Source organism: Ranitomeya imitator, chromosome 2, assembly GCF_032444005.1.
Source record: "Ranitomeya imitator isolate aRanImi1 chromosome 2, aRanImi1.pri, whole genome shotgun sequence".
Taxonomy (NCBI): domain Eukaryota; kingdom Metazoa; phylum Chordata; class Amphibia; order Anura; family Dendrobatidae; genus Ranitomeya; species Ranitomeya imitator.
In genome coordinates this window covers 183190868-183209518 of record NC_091283.1, presented here as the reverse complement: position 1 = coordinate 183209518, position 18651 = coordinate 183190868, and the positions used below count along the sequence as shown (strand labels likewise).

Genomic DNA, 18651 nt, shown 5'->3' with positions numbered 1-18651 from the left:
TGTAGCCCTGCACCAGGCTGGGAAGACTGAATCTGCAATAGCCAACCAGCTTGGAGTGAAGAAATCAACAGTGGGAGCAATAATTAGAAAATGGAAGACATACAAGACCACTGATAATCTCCCTCGATCTGGGGCTCCACGCAAAATCCCACCCCGTGGGGTCAGAATGATCACAAGAACGGTGAGCAAAAATCCCAGAACCACGCGGGGGGACCTAGTGAATGAACTGCAGAGAGCTTGGACCAATGTAACAAGGCCTACCATAAGTAACACACTACGCCACCATGGACTCAGATCCTGCAGTGCCAGACATGTCCCACTGCTTAAGCCAGTACATGTCCGGGCCCGTCTGAAGTTTGCTAGAGAGCATTTGGATGATCCAGAGGAGTTTTGGGAGAATGTCCAATGGTCTGATGAAACCAAACTGGAACTGTTTGGTAGAAACACAACTTGTCGTGTTTGGAGGAAAAAGAATACTGAGTTGCAACCATCAAACACCATACCTACTATAAAGCATGGTGGTGGAAACATCATGCTTTGGGGCTGTTTCTCTGCAAAGGGGCCAGGACGACTGATCCGGGTACATGAAAGAATGAATGGGGCCATGTATCGTGAGATTTTGAGTGCAAACCTCCTTCCATCAGCAAGGGCTTTGAAGATGAAACGTGGCTGGGTCTTTCAACATGACAATAATCCAAAGCACACCGCCAGGGCAACGAAGGAGTGGCTTCGTAAGAAGCATTTCAAGGTCCTGGAGTGGCCTAGCCAGTCTCCAGATCTCAACCCTATAGAAAACCTTTGGAGGGAGTTGAAAGTCCGTGTTGCCAAGCAAAAAGCCAAAAACATCACTGCTCTAGAGGAGATCTGCATGGAGGAATGGGCCAACATACCAACAACAGTGTGTGGCAACCTTGTGAAGACTTACAGAAAAAGGTTTGACCTCTGTCATTGCCAACAAAGGATATATTACAAAGTATTGAGATGAAATTTTGTTTCTGACCAAATACTTATTTTCCACCATAATATGCAAATAAAATGATAAAAAAACAGACAATGTGATTTTCTGGATTTTTTTTTCTCAGTTTGTCTCCCATAGTTGAGGTCTACCTATGATGTAAATTACAGACGCCTCTCATCTTTTTAAGTGGTGGAACTTGCACTATTGCTGACTGACTAAATACTTTTTTGCCCCACTGTATATGTTTTTTTTTTGTTTTTTTTTTACACATGGATCCCGTGTATAGCCGTATGTTGGTTTTGCAAGCCTGCGATAAAAACACGCAGTACGGATTACATACGGAGGATGCCATGCGCAAAAAACGCTGAAACACCCTGCCTAAGCAGGAGCTACGGACCACTATTTTGAGGACTTTTCAGCGTATTACGGCCGTAATATACGGACCGTATTGTCTTACGCTGAGTGTGACTCCAGCCAAATACTGATGTAAAATACTGACCAAATACTGCTACTGTGACGGCAGCCTAAAAGACACCTGTTCACACACTCAATCAAACTCTAATCTCTTCACCATGGCAAACAGCTGTCTAAGGACACCAGGGATAAAATTGTAGACCTGCACAAGGCTGGGATGGGCTATTGGGCAATAGGCACACAGCTTAGTGAGAAGGCAACAACTGTTGGCGCAATTATTAGAAAATGCAAGGAACACAAGATTGGAGGAAGAAGAAGGATGATTACAACTCCAAGAACACAATCCCAACCAAGAACCATTGTGGAGGAAACATCATTCTTTGTGGTGCTTTACTGCAAATGGGACAGGACGACTGCGCCGTGTTAAAGGGAGGATGTGTGAGCAGGTTGCGGGATGCAGTAACTGGCAAGAGGCAGAGCAATGGTTACAGTTAACTTTTCTATAACTGGTATACTCCACGCAGGGAGAGGGAAAAGTATAGGCAGGTGATATAAGCACAATGGGCGTGCTGAGGGAAGTAATGAAGGCAAAGGATATAACGACTGTTCATTAAGAGTAAACTTATCAGTCCGACGGCTTCCTGCATGCAGAGTCTGTGATGTACACAGTAGTGCTGACACAGTCAGCATGTGGGGAGTCCGGTGTAGACCTGCAGGCATTGACGATCGGGTTACTGGCGGTGAAGTAGAGTCCTTGACGTCATGTGCGGGGTCCTGAGTTGCCAAGAGAAGAACAGTCTCCCACACTGTAGGGGCTTGACAAAGGTCGGCAGTAGTATGCGGGTGAGTAAGGGTTAAGTTCTCTGTAAGTCACCCAGTATCTCTTAGGTGGCACTTACTATTATTCATTGATCCGTGGCGTTGAGTACCTTGAGCAAAAGGGGCCAATGGGCGAAATACAGTTCTCCGGTCACAGTCTTTGTAGGTGGCAGCAGGGACCAAGTAGTGTGGAACTGGGCTGTCACGGTGCTCAGAGGCCGGAGCACCAAACTTCTCCTGCTGTGCGCTGCCTGTTCCTGTCAAGTCTGCCTCCCGCTTTGCGCGCTCTGCTCTTTTTATCCTAGCTATGCCCCCATGCTGTCGAGTGCAAAGGTCGGTCCGGGTTTTTAAGCTTCTCCCCGGATAACAAAGGTGACAATCCCGACAGTTCCGGCCTTGGCACGAAAAAGGTACCCCCGGATCCGGTCTTTCTTCTTACAGATGGATTGGGTCATGTATTGTGAGATTTTGGCCTACAACATCCTTCCCTCAGTAAGTGCATTGAAGATGGTCCGTGGCTGAGTCTTCCAGCATGACAATGACCCAGAACACACAGCCAAGGCAACTAAGGAGTGGCTCTGTAAAAAGTATTCCAAGGTCCTGGAGTGGCCTAGCCAGTCTCCAGACCTGTACCCAATAGAAAATCTTTGGAGTTAGTTTAAACCCAATGTTGCCCAGCGGCAGCCCTGAAACCTGAAAGATCTGAAAAAAAATCTGTATGGATGAGTGGGCCAAAACCTCTGCTGCAGTGTGTGCAAACTTGGTCAAGAACCACAGGAAACATCTGATCTCTGTAATTGTAAACAACGGTTTTTGTACCAAATATTAAGGTCTGTTTTTCTATTGTATCAAATACTTATTTCATGCAATAAAATGTAAATTAAGTAAAGTAGGTGGGAAAACTTGCAAAATTAGCAGTGTATCAATTACTTATTTTCCCCATTATACTTACAATTTTTTACATGCATTTTGATCACGTTTTTGACACTGCGGATTTGTCTCTAGTTGGTACGTCATGTTTTAAATAAAGCTGCTTTATTTTTTAAACTTACTGGTATACTTTTGTCAAAACTTTGTTTTTGATGCATTTTTTAAGTGGGAATGCATTAAAAATGCACATGTGTTTTTTTTACCTGTGGACTTATGCATCTATTGAAACTCTATGGAAAAAATCTGCACATAAAATTCAGCATACCCACAAGACAAAATTAACGTGTTGCAGATTTTTATTATTTTTAACATTCTATCTTTTACTATTGATGCGGCATAGCCTGCATCAATAGTAAAAAGTTGGTCACACTTGTCAAACACTATGTTTGACAAGTGTGACCAACCTGTCAATCAGTTTTCCAAGCGATGCTACAGATCGCTTGGAAAACGCTAGCATTCTGCAAGCTAATTATGCTTGTAAAACGCTAGTTTTCTGTGGGAATATGCATGCCAATTCCGCATGCGATATACCCGCGGCAGGAGTTGCAGAATTGCCGCGGAAATTTCTGCGGCAATTCTGCAACGTGTGCAATTAGCCTTACGGTTTGTGCACATGCTGCAGATTTGGTGCGCTTTTGGTGGATTTTTGCCATGCAAATTTGCTTGCAAAAACTAAAGCAATCGTGATGCCAGCAAAGCGAATGTGAAACTTGAAGTGTCATGCACACGTTGAGTATTTTTGACTTGCAGATTTGGTGCAGAAAATAATCTGCAGCGTTTCAGTTCTCTCTGCGTTTTTCACCATTGTCTTCACTCAATTCAGTCAAAAAATGCAGGGCAAAAACGCATCAAATACGCATAAAAAAGTGCGTTTTTCCTGCCAAAAGATGCAGAAATGGTGCAGAAATTTCTGAATCCATTTACTCAATTTGTGCACATAGTCCATGGAGCTGTTCAATCGTCAGATTTTTTTCTTCAGATCAAGTGGCCCTTGCAAAATCACGGAGACATGTCTGATATTGATCGGAGCCTATGGTCTGATCACAATCAGCAATCCAAGTCAATGGATCAGTGAAAAAATCTGACAGCATTCAAATGCCATCTGTCTGCTGTCTGTTTTTCACTGACATAGAAGAAGGTGGAGAAACTCAATCTAGGCATTATTCAAACGTCCCTTCTTCGCGTATAAGTGTGATAGTCTATTAAGCAATTTACATGTCCGTGATTTTTCGCGGACCAAAATTGCAGGGAAATGTCTCATTTGGATACGAGGGTCAGATCAAAATTGGCAATGCAAGTCAACGGTCCGTGAAAAAATCAGACTGCACACGCATGACATTAGAATGCAGTCTGATTTTCATGGATTGCCAGAATATAGAAGGCGGGGAAACTTTTATTTTTTTAATTTCTCCACATACAAGAAAAACAGATGACGCTCAGACCAAATTCTGATCAGAATAATTGGTCCGATTTTCTTGTGCGCAAAAAATCCGATGTCTCAACGAAGCTTTATTTTCTCACCAGTGAAATAAACTGATGTAAATCGCTGATGAAATTCCATATGTTTTTCTCATACATAAAAAAAACCCTGACATTTGAATGACACCTAATGTATGATGATATTTTTTAATTGCCTTGTAAATACATCATTGTAAATACACACCTGTGCTTTGTATCTCCCCCACCTCATTGTAGATTGTAAGCTCTCACGAGCAGGGGCGTCTTATTTCGCTTTAATTATTGTATTGTTAACATTGTTACTTATGACTGTTGTGTTTGAAGCTGTTAAACTGTAAAGCGCTGCGGAATATGTTGGCGCTATATAAATAAAGATCATTATTAATTGCCTAAAACCTTGGGTTTTCTTAGATTTTCTATCAGATTTCCCCCCGCCGGGATGACCTCTTTTGTCTTTCAATGAGAATACATACTGCATTAGTTGTTTCAGATAATGCCTTTGGCAGAGCATAGCGCCGAAAGTCCTTAATAATGTACAAATATGGAATGTGGATTTAGCTGGTTAATCCCGCTGCCCTGCACATCACTATCACTCAGATACCACACATTCCAAGTTTAAAGGGCAACCGAGATGTGCCAAGGTAAAATCAAGACGTACATGAAAGACGTACATAAAATGTGCGTATATAAGTAATGTCCACATATGTATCATGTATACAGATAACATTCCCCCTCTTTACTTCTGGATTGATTACATTATTTCAGCACCACTGTAGACATGTGGGCACTAGGACCCTGCTGCTCTCATGCGCTGCTTCCATCTAGCAGCTGCAGACTTTAGCAATCTGCAGAATGGGGAGAGACCCTGACACAGAAAGAGACCCCCTTACATACTAAAGGCAATGAGATCACAGACTGATTGGGGGAAAAAGAAGAAGAGATGGTTGCATTATGACAGACAATCTGCGTAGGTGGATTTAAGTGACAGACCCTCACGTAGACAGAGACCCTTTTATTTTGGATTGAGAGGCCTGGAATATAGATTGAGACCCTCGAGCTGGAAGATAGACTCTGATAAAGGAAGAACGAAGAGCTCATCCGGGTGAAGGTATAATGTGATCAGAAGAGAGGATTCCCCAAATGTAGAAGGATTGGCCCCAATGTTGCGTAGAGGAGGAACTCCCCTTGAATACTTAGAGACAGTCTCTTCTAGGCTGCTCATAGGTAGATGCATAGAGATGTGCTGTGAATTGGGAGCGAAGGATTGATCCAAGAAGGAAGAAGGAGGAATATCGTGGCTACCGGCAAGTGGAACTATCCTGACACCCAAGACCAGGCCTGGTGACCAGAGGGGACCTCTGAGTGCTCCTATGGCCCCGGTGAGTGCAGGGGGAGGGTGGCAGGAGCAGCAGTGACAGCTGTTCTTATATAATGAGTCCATGTCATTGCCCCCGTGTCCTGTATTGTGAGTGGGTACTGTGATGCCAGCTGGTCGCCGCTGCCCTCGTAAAGCTGTCGCAATATTTCCTAAATGGTGACCGAAATATGGCTCTGATATGATTTACAACTTGGCAGGTCGGCATGCCGGTCCTCTTTGGTCTAAACAGGTGTTGTTTTGGTAGCCTAGTACCAGGGGAATGTGTTATCCTAAGGCTGCCGTCACACTAGGAGTATTTGGTCAGTATTTTACATCAGTATTTGTAAGCCAAAACCAGGAGTGGAACAATTAGAGGAAAAGTATAATAGAAACATATGCACCACTTCTGTATTTATCACCCACTCCTGGTTTTGGCTTCCAAATACTGCTGGTGTGACGGCAGCCTTAAATGTGCAAAGATATAAAGAGACTAGATGGTGGCCCGATTCTAACGCATTGGGTATTCTAGAATATGCATGTCCACGTAGTATATTACCCAGCCACGTAGTATATTGCCCAGTTACGTAGTATATTGCCCAGCCACGTAGTATATTGCCCAGCCACGTATATTGCCCAGCCACGTATATTGCCCAGTCACGTAGTATATTGCCCAGCCACGTATATTGCCCAGTCACGTAGTATATTGCCCAGCCACGTAGTATATTGCACAGCCACGTAGTATATTGCACAGCGACGTAGTATACAGCACAGACGCGAAGTATACTGCCGTATATTGCACAGCCCGCGTAGTATATTGCACAGCCCACGTAGTATATTGCCCAGCCCGCTTGGTATATTGCACAGCCCACGTAGTACATTGCCCAGCCCGCTTAGTATATTGCACAGCCCGCGTAGTATATAGCAATGTGGGCATCATATCCCTGTTAAAAAAAAGAATTAAAATAAAAAATAGTTATATACTAACCTTCCGTTGGCCCCTAGATCCAGGAAGCATTTACCGACGCTCCTCGCGCGCTCCGGTCTCGAGTGCATTGCGTTCTCACAAGATGATGACGTAGCGGTCTCGCGAGACCGATATGTCATCATCTCGCGAGATCGCAATGCATGGACCCATCACCGGAGCGTCGCGAGGAGTGGGAAAGGCGCCGGAAGGTGAGTATATGATGATTTTTATTTTTTTTTTTATTGTTTTTAACATTAGATCTTTTTACTATTGATGCTGCATAGGCAGCATCGATAGTAAAAAAGTTGGTCACACAGGGTTAATAGCAGCGTTAATGGAGTGCGTTACACTGCGGCATAACGCGGTCCATTAGCGCTGCCATTAACCCTGTGTGAGCGCTGACTGGAGGGGAGTATGAGGCGGGCACTAACTGCGGGGAGGAAGGAGTGGCCATTTTGCTGCCGGACTGTGCCCTTCCCTGATTGGTCGTGGCAATGGTCGTGGGCGATTTGCCACGACCAATCAGCGACTTGGATTTCCATGACAGACAGAGGCCGCGACCAATGAATATCCGTGACAGACAGAAAGACAGAAAGACAGATGGAAGTGACCCTTAGACAATTATATAGTAGATAGATATCCATGAGATATATACTTAGTGATATTCGTGTGGCATTTACGGTACATGTATTAACCTTATAAATAAATGTCCCCAACATTTTTTGTAAGCAGCAAAGGTAAAGCAGACAGTTGAGAGCTGATATTATCAGGCTGGGAAAGTCCATGGCTATTGGGCTCTTCCGAACCTAATAATACTAGCCCACAGCCCCCTCAGAAGTGGCACATCACGTGAGTGCTCCAATTCTGACGCTTCACCTTCACTCTTCCTGATTGCCCTGGTTCAGTGGCTAATGGGGTATGAAGTTAATGTCAGCTGTGAATCGTCCAAAACACGTATGATATCAAATCCTGGTGTTAGTAATGGAGAGGTGTCTATCAGACCTTTTCCATGAATCACCACTTTATAAAAAAAAATCCCACGCAAGTCCGCCGTAGTCAACTGAATCCGACGTAGCCCAAGGAAATCCGGCAAAGTCCATTGAATCCTTCATGCCAAGACTGTGGAGCCTTGTTCTGAGGCTCCATTGTGTTTACAAACAACCACTACCGGATCACACTGCCCTCTGCGTGACCCGGCGGCTCTGATGGGCGGTAACGTTACTGATGTCACCACTATTCAGAGCCGCTGGGTCTTGCACAGCGCAATATGATCCAGTAGTGGCTTCATAGTCTTTACACAATCAGGATTCGATGCGTTTTGCTGGATTCTATTGGACTACATCGTATTAGGTGGACTACGTCGGACCTGCGTGGGATTTTTATTTTAAAAAAAGTAGTGGACCAGGGAATGTCAGGGAGTGTTTATTTGAAAATAATTTTTTTCGTGTGTGTTATTTTTTTTTTTTTATTGACGCCTTTCCGTTACTAACAACAGGACTTTGTCAGCTGTGTTTTTGGACGGTTCACAGCTAATATGAACCCCAAGCTCCATTACCCCAATTGCCAACGCACCAGGGCTAGCATGAAGAATGTAGAGCTAGAATTGGAGCATCTAATGTGATGCACCAATTCTGGAGTGGTTGTGGGCTTGTACTTTTTGACTGAAGGGCCCAATAACCATGGACCTTCCCTGTCTGATATTAGCTCTCCGCTGTTTGCTTTTCCTTTGCTGGTTTAATTTTTTATTTATTAACGCAATACATATACAGTAAGCTACACACACAAGCCACTAATTATATATCTCACGGATATCTACTATCTATCTCTACATTTGCTCACCTTTAAAACCTAAAAATCTGTCATTTCGATTCCATATTCTATTGCACTACATGTCACACGGACAGCACACGGATGTCACACAGAGTGTATACACCGTAGGAGAATGTGGTCAAATTCTGCGCTGCTGAATCATGTAGTCCAAAGGTGTTATTAAAAGTGGTCTTTATTCAACGTGTTTTGAGTTTCAAAGAACTCCTTCATCAGGAAATACCACATAAGAATCCACAGAGTGCATATGGATAGTACACACATACACATGGACTGTTTTTGTTTTTTTTAAGCAGATGTGTGAAGTATGGGAGTGCAATATGGGAGTGCCTGCTTACAAAATGTGTTCATAACTTAAAAGAACTTTTGTAATAAACTTGAAAATCAATCATAAAGCGAAGCTGCTGGAAAAGAAAGATTGGGGCTCAGCGATATTAATATCACAATCATATAATGTGTCTTTGTGAATTATTATATTAATAAAAATAATTGCAGCATACCAGAGTCCTGGTCGTTGCAGTAATGTCGTTCTTCCATCAGGGGGAGTGATGTTACGTCTGATGGCACCAAAGGAGTTCACCTTGCCAGGTATCACAGCCACACACACACTTCACATGCCAGTCCACCAGGGGGAGCTAAGGGTTCTATCTACTAGGCCACTCCTCACATAGGGTAAAACTGGTGGGTTGGTTAGGAAGTTAGTCAGTATCAGGAGAGGAGAGGAGAGTTCCTGGCTGGGGACCGACGAGGAAAGGTCTCCCGGTCGAGCTGGCCAGGGTGATCCCTGGTCAGATCTAGACTGAAGTCTGAGGAAGACAGGAAGAAGGACACAGAACTGCGCCTGCAACCCATGCGGCAGTATCCTAAGGAAGGACAAGAAAGGAATTGTGCTGTAGTGAGTGAGAAAAGAAGTCATAGCAACAGGAGTGAAACATCAGCGGGAGACGAGCTAGAAGCAGGCTGCCTCCATCTGAAGCGCAGATCCGGTGGCCGGAACACCAAGGGAGTAATAGACTCTACGCTTTACTTCAGAGACCGGCAGGGCAGTCAGTTCCAAGTTGGCTGTCCGACCTAAACACCTAAGCAGACACGGTGGCAATTGTGGAGGAGGGGCATCTCTAGGGTCCCTATAAAATAGCCTCAGGCCACCATCGTCATACGGGTTATGTCCTATTCATCTGGGGGACAGAGAGAGAGAAGTAACAAGAGTGAGGACCTTATGGGAGCTAATGCAAGTAGGGACCTACTACGTTACTGTGCGCAAGGGGAAGGCTACTGATTTCCACCTGGATAAAGGGGCTCTGGAATTGCCATCAGACCGGCCGGACTCTGCCTACCCTGTCATCCGGCACTCTGGACTGTGGATGCTGAAGTCTTCAGTAAAGGTAAAGAGACTGCACCCATTGTGTCCTCGTTATTTGCCGCGCCTTACATCATCCACCATCATCATCTACACTTCTGGGAAGCCCTGGGGAGATACTTCACCTGTGGGAAGGTATACCATCTAGCTGCCATAACATCACCCCAGTGGACCCCTGAGCAGCGTCGGTCACCCTGACCGAATACCACAGGTGGCGTCACGTACACTACCGTTATCTATGAACTCTGCCTTTTATTGGGCGCACCTCATAGGGCCACGGTCCGGGTCGGGCCACCGTGACATCCTCGCTGAGGGAACTGAAGGACCCGGTACCGAGTACCCCATTGCCCTTACGTGGGGGCGATCCATAATCATCATAATTTAAAGGGGTTTCCCTGATAACAGAGAGAACTTGAAGTTTTCAGAGCGTTCCATGCAGTCCATGTATACAAAATCACCTGCCCATTGGAAAGTAAGTAACAAGACCTCCTTCATACTCTTGGTGGACTCCGCTCACATTCAGGGCCCCTTTCCACTTGTGTGAGAAAAAAACGGTCCGATTTACGGACCGAAAAAACTGATGTAACGTCTGCGAGTGTCATGCGAGTGTGATGCAAGTTTTTTATCGCACATCCGTATGACATCCGTATTGCTGTCCGATTTTTACGCACCCGTGTCCTTAGAAAAGCCGGCAATTCAGCGCAGAGTACAGTAAAATCACACTGACAGGTTAGATTAGAGTAGATATATACACATAGAATAGGTATATATACATATATATATGTCATGGAGACACCTATATATATATATATATATATATATTTATATTTAATGCAGCGTTAGATAGCTTTAAAGCTGGTAATTCAATTACCGGCTTTTGCTTTCTCCTTCACAAACCCGACATGATATGAGACCTGGTTTACATACAGTAAACCATCTCATATCAGCATTTTTTTTGCATATTCCACACTACTAATGTTAGTAGTAATGTAATTTTCTCCGCCAGAGTAGTAAAGCCAGTGACTGAGGGCAGATATTAATAGCCTGGAGAGGGTCCACGGTTATTGGCCCCCCTGGCTAAAAACATCTGCCCCCAGCCACCCCAGAAAAGGCACATCTGGAAGATGCGCCTATTCTGGCACTTGGCCACTCTCTTCCCATTCCCGTGTAGCGGTGGGATATGGGGTAATGAAGGGTTAATGCCACCTTGCTATTGTAAGGTGACATTAAGCCTAATTAATAATGGAGAGGCGTCAATTATGACACCTATCCATTATTAATCCAATACTAGTAAAGGGTTAAAAAAACACACACACACATTATTAAAAATTAATTTATTGAAAAAATCACAAAGGTTGTTGTATTAATTTATTCTACTCTCAATCCACTCACTGAAGACCCTCGATCTGTAAATTAAAAAAAAATAATAAACCAACAATATACATACCTTCCGAGGATCTGGCACGTCCAACGATGTAGATCCATCTGAAGGGGTTAAAATATTTTGCAGACACGAGCTCCGCTAATGCAGGATGCTCATTTCTGCAAAACCCCGGCGAATGAAGCTAAATATAGGTCAATGATCTATATTTAGCTTCATTTGCGGTGAGGCGCCCTCTGCTGGCTGTTCATAGATCGTGGGAACTTTCCTAGAAAGCTCCCTGGCTCGAGTTCATATGAGGACAACCTTTGTGATTTTTTTCAATAAATTAATTTTTAATAATGTGTGTGTGTGTTTTTTTTTTTAACCCTTTACTAGTATTGGATTAATAATGGATAGGTGTCAGAATTGACGCCTCTCCATTATTAATTAGGCTTAATGTCACCTTACAATAGCAAGGTGGCATTAACCCTTCATTAGTCAAGTGCCAGAATAGGCCAAGTGCCAGAATAGGTGCATCTTCCAGATGTGCCTGTTCTGGGGTGGCTGGGGGCAGATGTTTTTAGCCAGGGGGGGGGGCCAATAACCATGGACCCTCTCCAGGCTATTAATATCTGCCCTCAGTCACTGGCTTTACTACTCTGGCGGAGAAAATTGCGCGGGAGCCCACGCCAATTTTTTCCGCCATTTAACCCCTTATTTTACTAGCTGGAATGGCCAAATTTTGCATATACACACTACTGACATTAGTAGTGTGGAATATGCAAAAAAAATGGTGATATGAGATGGTTTACTGTATGTAAACCAGGTCTCATATGTCGGGTTTGTGAAGGAGAAAGCAAAAGCCGGTAATTGAATTACCAGCTTTAAACCTATCTCACGCTGCATTAAATATAAATATATATATATATATAGGTGTCTCCCTGACATATATATATGTATATATACCTATTCTATGTGTATATATCTAATCTAACCTGTCAGTGTGATTTTACTGTACTCTGCGCTGAATTGCCGGCTTTTCTAAGGACACGGGTGCGTAAAAATCGGACAGCACTCGCATGGTGCGAGTGCTGTGCGCTTTTTTTTCTCGCACCCATTGACTTGCATTGGCGAGTCTCGTCCGAGAATCGCAGCAATATGCAGCATGCTGCGATTTTTTTCTCAGCCGACACAGATTTTTCTCAGTCCGATTTCGGCTGAGAAAAAAATCGCAAATGGAATGTCACCTATTGATTAACATTGGTCCGAGTGCAATCCGATTTTTTTATCGGATTGCACTCGTCCGTTTTCCTCGCAAGTGGAAAGGGGCCCTCAGACTGAGAATTAGACCGAATTCAGACATGCTGACATGAATCAATATTCGACTATGAGACTGTTAAGTTCAGGTCAGGAGTCCGGCGGGCGGGCGGTCTGGACATCACAGACGTTGGACTTTGGCCTTATGGGGAAAAAAAAAGATTTCAACTTAAACATATATTGGAAATCGCTTTATGCAATCGCTTCCTGTAAACTCTGCCCTGTGTGAGGTTTAGTAGAACAGCAGCCACTTACTCATTTCGGCGCTGTGCTCCATTGTACTCGGCAAAACTTTTTGAATAGAAAAAAACAAACAAAAAACTTTCGACTCTCTGTGGAAGCCCTGCATATATTTGGACATTCCCTAATTATTAAAAACAGATCTCAAAGTGTCACGCTGCAGGAACCCCCAGCGATCAGCAATAATCTGTGTGTCACTGTTAAATTTCACCTGCAGCGCCACCACAGGAGAAATGAAGCATTACACAGTGTCTATTCAAATCAGTGGGCTGCCCATGTATTAGGATCTTTTTCCCAATAGGCTTTAAAAAAAAACCTGAAACAAACAAACACGTTTTATATTCAATGAAGAAGATTGGGGAAATATATAATGGGGGCAATAAAAACATGTTATACTTTAAAATCCCCAAAATCTCGCAGAGTCTGTCAGTAGGTTTTTGGTATGTAATCTGAGAGCTGCATAGACCCTGATTCCAGAAAGGTGTAAATTACTGGGCGGCTTGGTGTAGTTTTGATAGAATCTCTGCTTTCTCTTATAGAATGCTGAGTTGTGTATAACCCTGCCTACACCCCTGATTGGCAGCTTCTTGTGTACATTGTCAGCAAGCTGCCAATCAACTGGTTACACATTATCCAGACTGGTGTGCATATGATACCTAGTGTGGCAGTGATAATCTCCTGCTGATAAAACACTGATTGTATTGCAACTACAGCACACAAACTTATAAGTCACACATCACTGGAATCAGGGTATCTGCCTCTACATAATGCTGCTCTCAGATTGAATAGCAAAAACCTGCTGATAAATTCCCTTTAAGATGTGTCCATATAGTTTTTGAATACATTACATTGTTTTTCTCTGCAAGTGACAAGCGAATACTATAATCATAATCACTGATGATGAATCATAAACCAGTCAGTGAGAATGGTTCTTATATGGGAGGAGGGGCAACGCAATTAGGTGAGTATTTTAATTGGAATTGTGGGCGTTAATATGTGAAAAGCACATATATTTCAGTTCCAAGCTATAATATGCAACGTAAACCTGAAACATAGCTGTACACCACAGTGAGTGAGTAAAAATAAATAACCCAAGGAGACATGATTTATATGGTTTGTGAAGATTCATTAATGCAGGATCAGTTCCTTCCTGCAATCGCTTTGTCCTGATTTGTTCTTGCTGCTTGTTTTGCAGTTTCGGTCAATGCAGTCAATGCTTTCTTGTTAGGCTGATGACTGTAAAGTAATACGTGTGCAGTCATGGGGTACTGCAGTTCGCCTTGCAGTCATCGCTCACTAAAAGGGAATGCAACATCCAACAGTAACAGATTATTTTTGGCCCTGTTTTTGTTTAGATCAACAGTATAAGGCTGCCGTCACACTCAGCGTAAGACAATACGGTCCGTATATTAAGGCCGTAATACGCTGAAAAGTCCCCAAAATAGTGGTCCGTAGCTCCTCCGTAGGCAGGGTGTTTCAGCGTTTTTTGCGCATGGCATCCTCCGTATGTAATCCGTATGGCATCCGTACTGCGTGTTTTTCTCACAGGCTTGCAAAACCGACATACGGCTATGCAAGGCATCCATGTGTAAAAAAAAAACAACATATATACTGTCTATATATATATATATATATTTATATATGTCAGTAGACACATATATGTATATATATTATTACTTCATACAGCGCTAGATAGCTTTAAAGCCGGTAATTCAATTGCCGGCTTTTGCTATCTCCTTCCTAAAACCCGACATGATATGAGACCTGGTTTACATACAGTAAACCATCTCATATCCCCATTTTGTTTGCATATTCCACACTACTAATGTTAGTAGTGTGTATATGCAAAATTTGGCCATTCTAGCTATGAAATTAAAGGGTTAAATGGCGGAAAAAATTGGCGTGGGCTCCCGCGCAATTTTCTCCGCCAGAGTAGTAAAGCCAGTGACTGAGGGCAGATATTAATAGCCTGGAGAGGGTCCATGGTTATTGCCCCCCCCCCCCCCGGCTAAAAACACCTGCCCCAGCCACCCCAGAAAAGGCACATCTGGAAGATGCGCCTATTCTGGCACTTGGCCACTCTCTTCCCATTCCCGTGTAGCGGTGGGATATGGGGTAATGAAGGGTTAATGCCACCTTGCTATTGTAAGGTGACATTAAGCCAAATTAATAATGGAGAGGCGTCAATTATGACACCTATCCATTATTAATCCAATACTATTAAGGGTTAAAAAAAAAACACACACATTATTAAAAATTATTTTATTGAAATAAAAACAAAGGTTGTTGTAATAATTTATTCTACGCTCAATCCTTCTGAAGACTCTCGCTCTGTAACAAAGAAAAAATAATAAACCAACAATATACATACCTTCCGAAGATCTGTAAGGTCCCACGATGTAAATCAATCTGAAGGGGTTAAAACATTTTGCAGCCATGAGCTCTGCTAATGCAGTGCTGCTCCTGCCTGCAAAACCCCGGAGAATGAAGGTAAAGTAGGTCAATGACCTATATTTACCTTCATTTGCGGTGAGGCGCCCTCTGCTGGTTGTTCCTGGAGCGTGGGAACTTTCCTAGAAAGCTCCCAGGCTCGAGTTCATGAGGACAACCAGCAGAGGGCGCCTCACCGCAAATGAAGGTAAATATAGGTCATTGACCTACTTTACCTTCATTCCCCGGGTTTTTGCAGGCAGGAGCAGCGCTGCATTAGCAGAGCTCATGGCTGCAAAATGTTTTAACCCCTTCAGATGGATTTACATCGTGGGACCTTACAGATCTTCGGAAGGTATGTATATTGTTGGTTTATCATTTTTTCTTTGTTACAGAGCGAGGGTCTTCAGAAGGATTGAGCGTAGAATAAATTATTACAACAACCTTTGTTTTTATTTCAATAAAATAATTTTTAATAATGTGTGTGTGTTTTTTAACCCTTTACTAGTATTGGATTAATAATGGATAGGTGTCATAATTGACACTTCTCCATTATTAATTTGGCTTAATGTCACCTTACAATAGCAAGGTGGCATTAACCCTTCATTACCCCATATCCCACCGCTACACGGGAATGGGAAGAGAGTGGCTAAGTGCCAGAATAGGCGCATCTTCCAGATGTGCCTTTTCTGGGGTGGCTGGGGGCAGGTGTTTTTAGCCGGGGGGGGGGGGGCAATAACCATGGACCCTCTCCAGGCTATTAATATCTGCCCTCAGTCACTGGCTTTACTACTCTGGCGGAGAAAATTGCGCGGGAGCCCACGCCAATTTTTTCCGCCATTTAACCCTTTAATTTAATAGCTAGAACGGCCAAATTTTGCACATACACACTACTAACATTAGTAGTGTGGAATATGCAAAAAAAATAGGGATATGAGATGGTTTACTGTATGTAAACCAGGTCTCATATCATGTCGGGTTTAGGAAGGAGATAGCAAAAGCCGGTAATTGAATTACCGGCTTTAAAGCTATCTAGCGCTGTATGAAATATTAATATATATACATATATGTGTCTCACTTACATATATATATATATATATATATATGTGTACACATTTATTCTACCTATTCTACTGTAAGCTGTCAGTGTGATTTTACTGTACACCACAATGAATTGCCGGCTTTTCTCTCTAACACCGCTGCGTATTTCTCGCAAGTCACACTGCTGGTCCGTGTGTAATCCGTATTTTTGGGGCTTCCATAGACTTTCATTGGCGTTTTTTTTGCGCAATACGGTGACAAACACAGCATGCTGCGATTTTCTACGGCCGTAGCAAGCCGTATAATACAGATCAGTAAAATACGGCAGAAAGGAGCAGGGGCATAGAGAAGCATTGGGCCGTGTGTAATGCGTGTTTCACGGACGTATTTTATGCACTCATACGTCCGTAAAACTCGCTAGTGTGACGCCGGCCTAAGTGAATAGAAGAAACTTTATAATATATCTTAACAGACAAATATGTTTCTTTCTCCACTTAAGAGCCACATCTCTGCCTTCTAAACTCATCATTCACTGTATAAAAAAAAATCAGCTCTCTTGTATCGCTAAGGACTGGTGCGTTTACACTATTTTTTCCCCAGTAATTGTTTAGTCTGAACAGGCTGACAATCTCTTGACGAACTAGCAAAAAGCTTCTTTGTTGTGTGAGACAGTGAACCTTGTTACAGTTAGGGGGCGCTGTTTATGCTCCCCAGAATGCGCACAGAGGCGTATGAAGGCCATAGGTGTGCATGGCAGTCGCAGGTGTAGCTGTGATTGCAATGTGAGGCTGTGACTCGTGTCACAGGTAGGGGTCGCTACTGTTCTCCCCAGGTTGTGCATGGAGACGGATGAAGTCCATAGGTGTGCATGGGAGTCACGGATTTCCAGTCCGGGTTTTACATGTGGCTGAAGGCCACAGGTTTGTGTGTTAAAAGCCCAGCAGTAAGGGGTATGGGTGTGTTAGATGTAACGTCAGTGTCAGTCTGGTGTGTGCTGGTGTGCAGAGCAGAGGCCTGCAGAGCGCTGGCTGAGTGCAAGAAGGCACAGGACAGCGCAGCCAGCACCCAGGGCAGCTGAACAGCCTGGCACCCGCAGCGTATACAGCAATGCAAGTCATCCATGGTACTGGTCTCAGCAATTAACCATCCTTTGGGTGGGTACTATTAACTGTGGAGAGTAGAACCGCTCTGCCAAAGGTTGACTCTCCAGAACTTTGGAAGTCCAGCCTATAATGTTTCACGAAGGTAGGGCCCAGCTACATGAGGCTATGCTGCAGATCTGCTCAATAGGTATGCAGCTGCAGCTTCCTTCTGCCCATGATGTGGACATAGATCTAGTTGAGTGGGCTTTTATAGCCTGTGGAGTCTGATAGCCTGCTTGCTCATAGCAAATAGTAATAACCTGCCTCAATCATCTGGATAAGGAGACTTATGATACCTTCTGACCAATATTCTTCTCTGAGAAGGAAAGGAAGAGATGTTCCAACGTCCTGCACTGCCAATATCCAGGGAATGCAGGATTCTCTCTTCATCGGGAGAGGTTTCCAGATAAAAAACTGGCTGCTCTATGTGTTAGTTTATATTAGAGCAGGGATCCCCAATCTGTAGCTCGGGAGCCACATGTGGCTCGCGAGCTCGTGATGTGTGGCTTGTGGCTGCCTGCCAGCTTGGTGCATTAGCACCAGGTGTAAATAACTATTAAGAGCAGATCTCTAAATAGTGACTTTTGTGTGTAGCCCTGTACAGAAGAGCAGATCTGAATAGGGGTGATAGGAAACCGTGGATCTTGGCATATTGCCTTGGTGGGATTTCAGTGGAAAAGCTTTGGTTGTCATTATACTGGTAATGGAGACTCTCGGTGTCACTACAGTGAGTGGGGAAGGAGCTGGTTGTGGCTCGCGACCCTCTCTCAGAGCTGAATGTGGCTCATGACTCTCTTTCATAGCTGGATGTGGCTCTCAAGGTCAGAAAGGTTGGGGACCTCTGTATTAGAGAATGAAGGCACTTTATGGGTTAAAGAAAGTAGTGTTCTTAACAGGGCTCGAAACTATAGAAATATAAAATAAGGCCCTCTGGAAGCCAGAGTCTGAATCTCACTCTTTTTCCAGACATAATGGCCACAAGAAACCAGGTCTTGAGGGATAGATACTTTATATCTGCCGGCTCCAGAGGT

The 18651-nt window shown here is 43.7% G+C and overlaps 1 protein-coding gene across 1 annotated transcript in view; it reads left to right on the top strand.

Annotated features, from left to right (window-relative positions):
• The first annotated feature begins 5426 nt into the window (after positions 1-5426).
• The window catches only part of ST6GALNAC6 (ST6 N-acetylgalactosaminide alpha-2,6-sialyltransferase 6), a 38230-nt gene continuing 25005 nt past the window's right edge, over positions 5427-18651 (top strand). Inside the window, exon 1 of the mRNA XM_069748225.1 lies at positions 5427-5958. Within this exon, the coding sequence (XP_069604326.1) occupies positions 5950-5958 (9 nt within the window). The 5' untranslated portion in view covers positions 5427-5949. The remainder of the gene's footprint in view (positions 5959-18651) is intronic.